The 10,198-nt window shown below is 41.4% G+C and overlaps 1 protein-coding gene across 1 annotated transcript in view; it reads right to left on the reverse strand.

Moving 5' to 3' along the window:
• Positions 1 to 915: 915 nt before the first annotated feature.
• Positions 916 to 10,198, reverse strand: part of LOC311130335 (rab11 family-interacting protein 4A-like) — a gene marked incomplete at its 5' end in the record, with an annotated part of 21,141 nt that continues 11,858 nt past the window's right edge. The window contains 7 exons of the mRNA XM_084163064.1: positions 916 to 5,223; positions 5,372 to 5,515; positions 6,041 to 6,127; positions 7,444 to 7,602; positions 7,896 to 8,033; positions 9,437 to 9,518; positions 10,006 to 10,146. Coding sequence (XP_084019190.1) covers positions 5,104 to 5,223; positions 5,372 to 5,515; positions 6,041 to 6,127; positions 7,444 to 7,602; positions 7,896 to 8,033; positions 9,437 to 9,518; positions 10,006 to 10,146 — 871 coding nt within the window. The 3' untranslated portion in view covers positions 916 to 5,103. The remainder of the gene's footprint in view (positions 5,224 to 5,371; positions 5,516 to 6,040; positions 6,128 to 7,443; positions 7,603 to 7,895; positions 8,034 to 9,436; positions 9,519 to 10,005; positions 10,147 to 10,198) is intronic.

The following is a 10,198-nucleotide window of genomic DNA, read 5'->3' on the forward strand; positions in this document are numbered from 1 at the left end:
AACAAACGTCTGACACTTTTGCAAAAGGAAAATGCTAATCGAACAGTGAGCAAGCCTTTCAATAACAACAAATAATTTAAGTAGTGTATACGGTGGTCACTATCTGGAAGGAAGTTGTCACTAATGTCATCTCCCTCCAAAAAATTGATTGAGTGGCGTCGACCGTTGAAAATGGATTTACTTCGAATATGATTAAAATTCTAATTTCAACAATAAAAACTGAAGATTCATACATTTTTGTTCACAGAATCATTCTGCAAAATCCCAGCCGTTAGATGCAACATTTCTTTATCGATATCACTTTGCTGCCACAACTTGTCTAGGCAAGTCTTTCTTCACAAATAATTAAACTGACAACATGGATTACAGCAATAGGCTACAATTGACAACAAAATACAGCATGCACATTTTTTTTACGTTGCTAAATGAACAGTCTTCCGGTTGCTAATAGATTGATTGTTCAATAGTTAGCTAAAGTCGCTTGCTGGCCAGCAAGCTCTCTTTATTCCAGCATGAATTAACATATCATTTTCCCCCTTTCATGTAAACTCAACAGCCCAATTTAACTACATAAACTTGGGTTTCAGAAAGGGCACTTATAAAATGAAAATCAAGGTAAGGTAAATTGCTAGCTAATTAACCAATTCCTCGTACACTTACCTCCAGTGGGCTTCGAATGCAGTGTATGACGTCAAGCGCACGGTGGAGTCGCCTCTGTTCTGACATCATGATCCACGTGGGTTACTGCTTGGTTTATTATTTTTGACTGATGATCAGCAGTATTTAATTTTTTTTTCATACAGTCCAACCCCCTGCATTCTCTGTAGGACAACTTATTGAAACGTGCACATAATACACGTTTTAGCGTCCCAAGCCCCATTCTACCATCATAATCTTGAATCAATTGACACAGTATGAATCAGGGGTTTGTTTAATTTCTGTGTTGAAGTACACTGAACTAGATAATTTCCATCTCTTTGAGAATTCTCTGGGTCCCACAAGTCATTTCTCAGAGCTGTGAGATGTAGGTCAGCATTGATAGAGGAGCCACATCAGGCACACTGCAGCTAGTTATGTCTATACAGGAAATTAGGACCCACATTAGGACCACATTTTATCAATTGTAACAAACCTGTTTTACTGCATTTGGAGTGTTATAAATTGAATCAATGGCAAACATTATTATTCCAAAAACAGGACAGAGTATTCCTTTGATCATACTGTAAGAAGTTGACATTTATGAAATGACCATTTATCAGGTTGTAATCATGCCAGGGCAAATCTCTTTATTTACAGCTTAAAGTTGTTTGTACATCACAATTGCAGATAAGACCTCATATCATAAGTAGTAGCCTACTTACAGCCACATACAGTACAGTGCTTCAGTGTAGGAGTAACAATGGTATGTGGTAGAGAAATAGGACGACAGAAACAAGGTAACAGAAAATAACAAGATATCACAAGCCCAAGCCATTCTTATTGCCACAATGCCACACCTTGTGCGCTTTAAAATCCAACCTCTCACTATCTTGAAGTATAGGAGACTACATCTTTCATTGTGTTAGGAAGTATTTAGGAGCCAAAAAATGGGAAACGTTTGAGTTTATCTAAAATGTTGCAAGTGAAACTTTGTGACAGTGCTCAACAGGTGATTGGCTGTTGCACTGTCTGAAATGGGATGCCATTGGTCAACATCTCAAACGATAGGAGGGCTGAAGGACCAGAGCTTCTATATGAGGATGAGGTCAATGCTCAATTTGAAGACATTTCTCAATTTCTCTCAATTTCACTTCAATTTGTGTGAAGTGAATCTTTCAAGGTTGTAGAAGTAAACCTTGTAGTGCCAGGTTGGTATGGTATAGAGAAAAGTAATATTGCTCACCAGTTTATTTAGTATATAGGAAGACAGGTGGAAACCACATCAACATACTTTGAAAGGATGCAGAAACCAAAGCAATGGACACTGCATTCATAGATAGGTTACCACAGAAACAGAAAAATCTGTTTTTAAATTAAAAACCTTGTGCTAGAGTTGATTACTTGGCCATTTCCTGATAGAACTGTATAAAATAGTATTTTTGTGGTCTCATCTGTAAAAGTGTGGTGAGTGGCACAATACAAATCCTAACTAAAGTATCTCTGTACAACATTTACAAGTCATGAACATCGTTCAGACAACAATTTTAAAGCAACTGTAAAAATACTAATTGTTAAGCTGTCTAAACATCATAGCTATACCAATAAAAATAAAAATAGATAACAGTGTTTTAAAGGCACGAATACCAGAAAAAGTGAGAACATGCAAAAAGAAGAAAAAACTACATATTTTTGTGCAAGGAAGCAAAACATACGTTTAGAGCAATTTAATTTACAGCAGGTTATCCCCTTTCCCTATCAATGTCCTCTCGAATACAGTAGTACAGCAAAGGCCTAGTGTAGGACATTTGAAAACTACTGTATCTCAACAAAAACCCATTAGGTTTTAACAGAGAGAATGTTAGCTACGTGAGACATTCATGATATTTACAGTATACTAGCCAAAGGGCAAACACTACCTATACACTCTGTATAGACCCCAGTATGATTGCTATTCCAGTCTTATTAGTACCAAACTAGTCTACAGTATGTGAACCTCTGATGAATATACTGCAGTATACTACAATATCTTATATAGAGATGATAGGGATGATGCAATGAGCCACACTGACATGGCTTAACAACCAGAGGAAATTCATAAAACACATTGAGATGTGGAATAACATAGAGATAAATACTGTTTCTATCTCTATGCAGAATGCATTAAGCATTCTGTACATTCACATCCATTGGGTTACATTCGTGTGCTTGTACATTGTTATGCTGTTGACTTGACAGCCCTGTGTGCTGGCAGGGTTTGTCTCTAGTTCAGTGTGGACATAGGGAGAGTGGAGTGGCAGAGTCCGACACAGAAATATAAAGCATATAGGCTAACGGGCTAATACCCACATGAAAAAATACTACAGTTTATTATAGAATACTACAGTACCTACTATAGAATTATATAGTAAACTGTAGTATACTATACTACACACTGTAGTATCCCTCGATCATGTGTACAGTAGTACTTACTATAGAATGTTATACTATACTGTAGAAACTATAGTAAATACTATAGTATTAGCCACAAAAAAACACTGTAGTAAATACTACAGTAACCGCAAAAACACTACAGTCCGAAAAAACATGACACTTTTTAAAACTATAGTAAATACTACAGTATCTTATTTGCATATACCCTGCCCATGCCCCTCCCCCATATCACAATTTGTGCCACCCATAAGTGAGAAACCTACATGCCAAGTATAGACCATAGTGTTCCCTACAGCTTATGGAAAAGAGCAGAAGCTCTGAACAATCTGTTCAGACCCCAGTCCTACCTACAGGTTATGGAAAATTTGCTCTTTTAGTATTTCTCCGGTAGGTTTCCTGAAGGAGAAATTCTCAATTTCTATGTCAAAGATAAAAAATAACAAAAACTCTGTAGTAAATACTACATTAATGTCTCCAAAAATACTACAATCTGCAAAAACACTACATTATTACTATAGTATATACTACAGTTTTCTTTTATTACAGTATTTATACTATAGTTAACTGTAAATACTACAATAAATACTACAGAAGAAACAGAGAAGTGTATTCACTGCAGTGAATACTACAGTAAAATCCACAAAAACCCTACAGTGAATACTATAGTATTTATACCATAGTATACTATAGTATTTTTTTATGTGGGTAGCTATAGCAGCACTATGCAATGGGACATCCTTCATAGCAGATATCCCAGGTCTAACCAACTTATTTAGACAGACTTACTACAGAATGTCTGAGTAGAAATTAATTAATGGGGACCCATGATTAAGATGAATTGGCATCCTGAAATTCTCAACCAGCCAATGAACAACTCACTGTGTGAGTTAAGGATTTACTATATGGATTTATCATACAGTATTACTCTACACAGATCATACTGTACCGTAATCTCAGAGTTCCCTAGGAAGGCATTCTTCTCTTATCTTCCTCTGTACTTTACTGACCGATACACTTCACATGTTCCTTCTTTGACTTCACTAAACCATTCCATCCTCCTGAAAGCATTCCATCACACCACGTTCTGCTGCCTCTCATTATCAATTTACATGGCTGATATCATCTTTAGTCAACACCTTATCTTTTGACATGGAGATGCTTGTACAATACTTTCTCTCTCCTCTCCCTCCTTTCATCTCTTTCTGTCACTCTTCTTACGCACAGAAACACGTGCTGCTTTACTTTCTTCATCAACGTGCCTCTGCCCACATACCTGTCTTCAGCGATCAAACACAGATCAACTTGATGGAAACAGTGGGGATAGGGTTGTCTGGGAGCTACAGATCTCTGTTTGTCTATCTGCCTGTCTCTCTCCGTTCCTTTCTTCCCCTATGGCTACAACGCATGCTGTTGCAGATCAATAGGTTTGTGTTCACATTGTTTCTACACACTCCACTAGAGTATGTATATCCAGTGTTCAACAACCTGTAATTCCCTTAATATTCAAAGCACCTGCCCAGTATAATGTTTTTTCCCAGTAATACTTCATCTCAATTGTTTTTAAGACTAAAGAAAGGCTTTAAGACTAAACTAAAGGCTGTGAGGAAACAATAGAGGAAATAGAAGGAGAAATGAGGGAGATATCAACATCTGTTGACGAGTCACAGAATAGAACAGAAGTATGACGGTGAAGTACCAAAACTCCCTTTAGTAGTCAACAAAATCCCCTATAGCTCCAGTTGCTTTAGAAAACAGGGTCATATTCATTAGGGCACACCATAGCAAAACATTTCAAACAGAACACAAAAACAAGTGTTTCTAATTGGACAAGTCCAGGTAGTACCGCCCAGTTTTAGTCTGTTTTCTTCTGTTTTGTGCCTAATGAATACACCCAAGTTCACAGTTCCACCCCTGGGGCAGCAGGGGGCAATGATGTCTAGCTGTCCCATGCCCCAGCGTGGCTAGTCTTCCTTTCCCTTTCCCGTTCCCCATTCCCTTAGGGGGTTTTAGTAGTGGGTTACTAGTAGAGGGGTTCTAGTTGGTCTTGATCTCCAAGATGGAGGGGTTGTGGTCCAGGATAGACAAAATGATCTTGTCCATGTACTGCCGCAGACGGAAGTTGATCTCCTCCTGCTCCTTGAGGGCCTCCATCAACTGTGGAGAAATATCAAATCAATGTTATGTTACCATCAGATATGGTGGTGCCATTATCTGGTTATACTATGACCTAAATCAACTCTTCTAGGGTTACTCCAAAATGAGCAAATGATCAAATGATTCTCATCATGAATGAAAAACTCACGTCGTCTCGTGAGGCGTTGTCTATCTCGGCAGCCAGCGACTGGGCCTTGGTCTGGGTGGCGAACAGGTTCTTAGCCTCATACAGACTCAGACTGAGGATCTGACCATTCAGGTCGTCGTTCTGTTCCCTTAGCTTCAGGTTCTCCTGTTGGGTGGAGGGGGGAGTGAAGGAGGGAGGGAGAGATAAAGAGAGGAGGTTGGGAGTTTGGGAGAGAGAAGAGGGAGGGGGAAGTAGAGGGAGAGAGGAGGGAAGGAAAGAGAGAGAGAGAGCGATGAGTATCATAGTTTGATTTGGCAGACTGAAGCGATGGGTTAAGAGGGAGTCCACAGCTTGATGAGTTTCATCTCAATTCTCCAAGCGCCCCACTTCATCCACACTGTGTCAGTAGGCAGGGCATGTTAGATTAGACTACTGAAGCCTCACACAACTACACATATGACAAACCATCTCTTGATTTCAACAGCAGCCGACACAGCACACCACATCTACAGTAACACCTACAGGACAGGACACAGGTTATTATGGTTATCACGGTGTTATGGCACAAACTGCTCCCTGTGTCGACTGGGGGTGAAGCTCTATAGGCGCTGTATGGTGGTGTTATTAACGGTGGTTAATGGCAGGGGTCAAAGGTTAAAGGTCACAGGAAACAACGGTGGGTTTGTTTACCGTCTGACCGTGACGGAGGCGTGCCCCAGCGGATACTACGAGGTGGTGGAGGTCAGAGGTCAGAGGAAAGTTCTGCGAGACAAACCGCTGGACACACAGAGGAAGAGCACAGAGGAGCACAGGGAGACATGAGAGACGGAATAGACTCATTCATCCCTGTTTGTAATACGATCAAATCAGCTAGCTGATCTGTATTCTCTTTTGAACCCTTTTTCAAATATGAAACAGTGCCATTATAAAATAACAGATTTTATATAGTAACCTATGAGTGTCTTAAATAAAAGAGTTTCAGATAAGCACCATTTGATCTGAAAGTGTTGAGAAAAGAGGAAAAAGGCATCACATATCTGCCTGACACCAATTAGAGATGGATCACTAAGTAATGTTTCTCTTCCAGCCTTGTAGTTTCAACTTTGAATCAAAGCCTGTGACTGCAGAAAATGACTGATCGAAAAAAGCTTTACATGTATGTGTAGTCTGGGTACCAGTCTTTTTAGCTAACATTCCACCCCTTGCCACTCCTGTCATTTGCCAAATGTAATAGCTGAGCAGAGACGGCAACCAGGCTAGTGTGAGAGAGAGAGAAAAAGAGAGAGAGAGAGAGAGAGAGAGAGAGAGAGAGAGAGAGAGAGAGAGAGTGAGACAGATCCAGATGAAAGCTGCAGTTAAGGCGAGGCACTGTGATTACTCTCCTAGCGTTACTGTCAGTTTGACAGTGTGTACTGACCGAAGCCAAGAAAGAAGCCTACAGTAGCATATCAAATCTTTACACATGAAGATACTGCAATACTGCATGTCTCAGCAATAGAGCCTCTTGCCTGCATTTGCCTCAAGGCTTTGTGGTTTAGTATCATAACGTCTGCCTTATCTGAGAGGGCATCTTAGAAACACTTTTATCTTGATCTCTTATCTCATGTTTATACTAGGTCCGATGCTCGTAACGAGGATGGGGAACAATAACAATGTGATTTCCCTGCCCTTGACAGACAGATACCACTGGTATTCACAACCTAGAAATGGCACACTATCTAAGAATTCGAAAGGACAACACTTACAGTAGATAAGACGCACTGTAGATAGATATGACTAGTGTATGCCACTCTCTACGTTGGGAGTGTACTCACAGCATTAGACTATCACACAAAACACTATCAACTCACACACCAGCATATAGTGGTGGCATTTACAAATACATACAGTATACTTCCAGTAGGGGTGGAATTGAGGAGAACGCGTGTAAAAAAACAGTTTGTGTAAAATATAGTTTTTGAGCCCCACCTGTTTTGAGTGCCTAATGAAATCCTAGCAAATACCCAAACAGAGGAAGGAACAATGCACTCATATAGAGTTGAAACAGCCCCTACACGTGCCTGTCAGCAATAGCCACTAGGTCTCAAGCCCACCTGTTTGAGTCTCTTGACCTCGTGCTCCAGCTCCATCTCTCTGGTCTTGGCGTTGAACTCCGTCAGCCCAGAGGAGGAGCTGCGGCCGCGGCCAGGCTTCTCTGTCTCCAGCTTGAACAGCTGCAGGTGCTCCAGCTCCCGACGAAGGTCCTCAATCAACTGCAGGAGAGGGACACAACCAGGGATGATATGTGGTAGCTGTCGTGAAGACTGTTCAGTTATAAAGGGTACCTGGGATAGCCACATAGACCAGTCTGATGCAGTGGGCAGACAGTCTGATGCAGTGGGCAGACTGGTCTATGTGCAAACATTCAGCTACTAGAGATTTCAGAGGAGTGGGAGAGGCATCATAAGCTTTCTTTTCATACTACATGTGAAAGTGTGTACAAGTGTGTGTACATGCCTGTGTGTGTGTGTGTCCCTGTGTGTCCCTGTGTTATCCCTCCTCTCACCTCCTGCATGGCCTCCCTCTCCTTCTGGAACTCATGTCTGTTCTGTCTCAGCTTGTCCATCATCTTCCTGTAGAGGTCCATCTCATCCTTCAGCCTCAGACTGGTGTCCTCCAGCTTGTCTGTCATACGCTGCTTCTCCTGACCGCACACACATATAGACACATTCAAATACATGTGATGATACACACAGAATGAAGTGTGTATTGTTTTCAAACGTATGCCTGATTCACATTACAGGCCCAAGCCAAGGCAATATGTTCTGGGCTGGACTGGTTACACATCCACCATAGTTGCTGGGACCGTGCTGGAAAGGACCATGTGAATAGAAAACACCCAAGCCAGCACAGTGCAGTTCGGGGAGGCCCTATAGGCCAAGTACAACAACTTAGGGACAGGCAAAATTATACAACGAGCTGGAGAGGGTGGTCACTCAATCTCAAAACTGACCCCGATTACCTAATAACCTCTGCTCTACCCCCAACCTCCAGAGTAGCTTATCAAAATAAAAGTCACATGTTGTTCACACAATAAAGGTCCCACAGTATGAATAAGGCATTAGTTTGTTAGGATGTATGGGGTAAGCAAGAACACATTCAGTCTAATAATGCACAGTGAATAGTCTTGTAAGAAGAAGCATTAGGACACATACCTTAAAATTAACTATACATTTAATGAATTTACAGTACTATGCATAGTGCAAATACTGCAAAGACATTTCAAACGCACAACTGCTATTCATTAAAATATTCTCTACAGCTGGTAATGAAATGTTGCCTGGCTACCCAAACTCCTTGCTCCGGCCAAACGCTACGTCACGCCACCCCCACAGACGTTAGTTTCTTCTCCGTAATGAGTCTGAATCTGAGTCCCTCCCCGACGATTTTTAGAACGGAAAAACATTCTAGCCGCTCTGATTGGTCCCAGAAACCAATGGGTTGTGCCAGAGCCAGAATACACGTGGGTAAAATGGCTGTTTGAAAATACGATTGGCTTTGATACAATCAAATCGCTGATTACTTTGTTTTGTACAACACCCCTCATTTGGACGTCACCACAAACGACTTCAACGATGGCAGTCTCAGACTGAAGTATGTAGTGAACGACAGAGCAGCGGAATAATTCAGTTTGAGTCGTCAGGCAATCTGAAGTGTATAGTATAGTAATTAGTTAGTGTGACTCTGTCTGTTAGGAGTTCACACCCACACAATCAAATAATCATGCAGACCAGTAATGCCAACTTCCTCACATGTTTTCACCAGGCAGGCTGGAAATAGAGGTGTTCATATGAGCCCAGCTGTAGCCTTCACACCTCCAAATGTGTGTGTGTGTGTGTGTGTGTGTGCGTGTGTGACTTTGGCAATTGGTCATGTGCTGTTGATGGGTGGGTGTTCATGTTTTGTAACCAGTTATCGAGGTCTCTGTCTGTGCAGAGATTGTAGTACTGGAGTTACATGAGGGAGAGTGTGTGATAATGAGTGTGTTTGTACTAAATGTAGTCTACTGTTTCTCTGAGGATGATATGGAAGCAAGGACGCACATACCTCGTCCAGTTTCTCTGTCTGAGACTTCAGTCTGCACATGTTCACCGATATATATCCGTTCTCCTCCTCTAGCAACTGGACTCTGTGGGGGAAGAAGAGGAAACACATTTTGATAATTCATCCATGTTTAGCATATGTCAGGGTTATTCAAAACAAAGCCAATAACAAAGAGAAATGGAAATTAGCAGTACAGCGGACCTCAAGGTCTGGATTTGGTATCTAGCTCAAGGCCTAATCTATAGTATCTACCTAGCTCTATGGACTACACCCTTAGAAAAAAGGGTTCCAAAGGGATTATTCGGCTGTCCCCATAGGAGAACCCTTTTTGGTTTCAGGTAGAACCGTTTTGGGTTCCATATAGAACCCTCTGTGGAAAGGTTTCTACATGGAACCCAAAGGGGTTTTACCTGGAAACCAAAGGGTTCTACCTATTAGAACAGCCAAATAACCCTTTTAGGTTCTAGATAGCGCATACATGTAAATATGAGTATCTATGATGCAGTGTATAAATGATTGAAGTAAGTGTGTTTGTGTGTGTGTGTGTGTGTGTGTGTAAGTGTGTGTGTTACCGGTTGTGTAGCAGCTCTATCTCAGTGTTCTTGTCCCTCTCCATCTTGCTGTAGGCCTCACGGTGTCGTCTCTGCTCTTCCTCTGTGTTCTGCTCTGCCCGCGCCTCCTGGTCCTTCAACTGCTCCTCCAACTCGTGGACCCTGTGAGGGACACACACACGCACACACACAAGCATGCACACACACACATTAA

Source organism: Coregonus lavaretus (genome assembly GCF_964263955.1).
Source record: "Coregonus lavaretus genome assembly, chromosome: 6".
NCBI lineage: Eukaryota > Metazoa > Chordata > Actinopteri > Salmoniformes > Salmonidae > Coregonus > Coregonus lavaretus.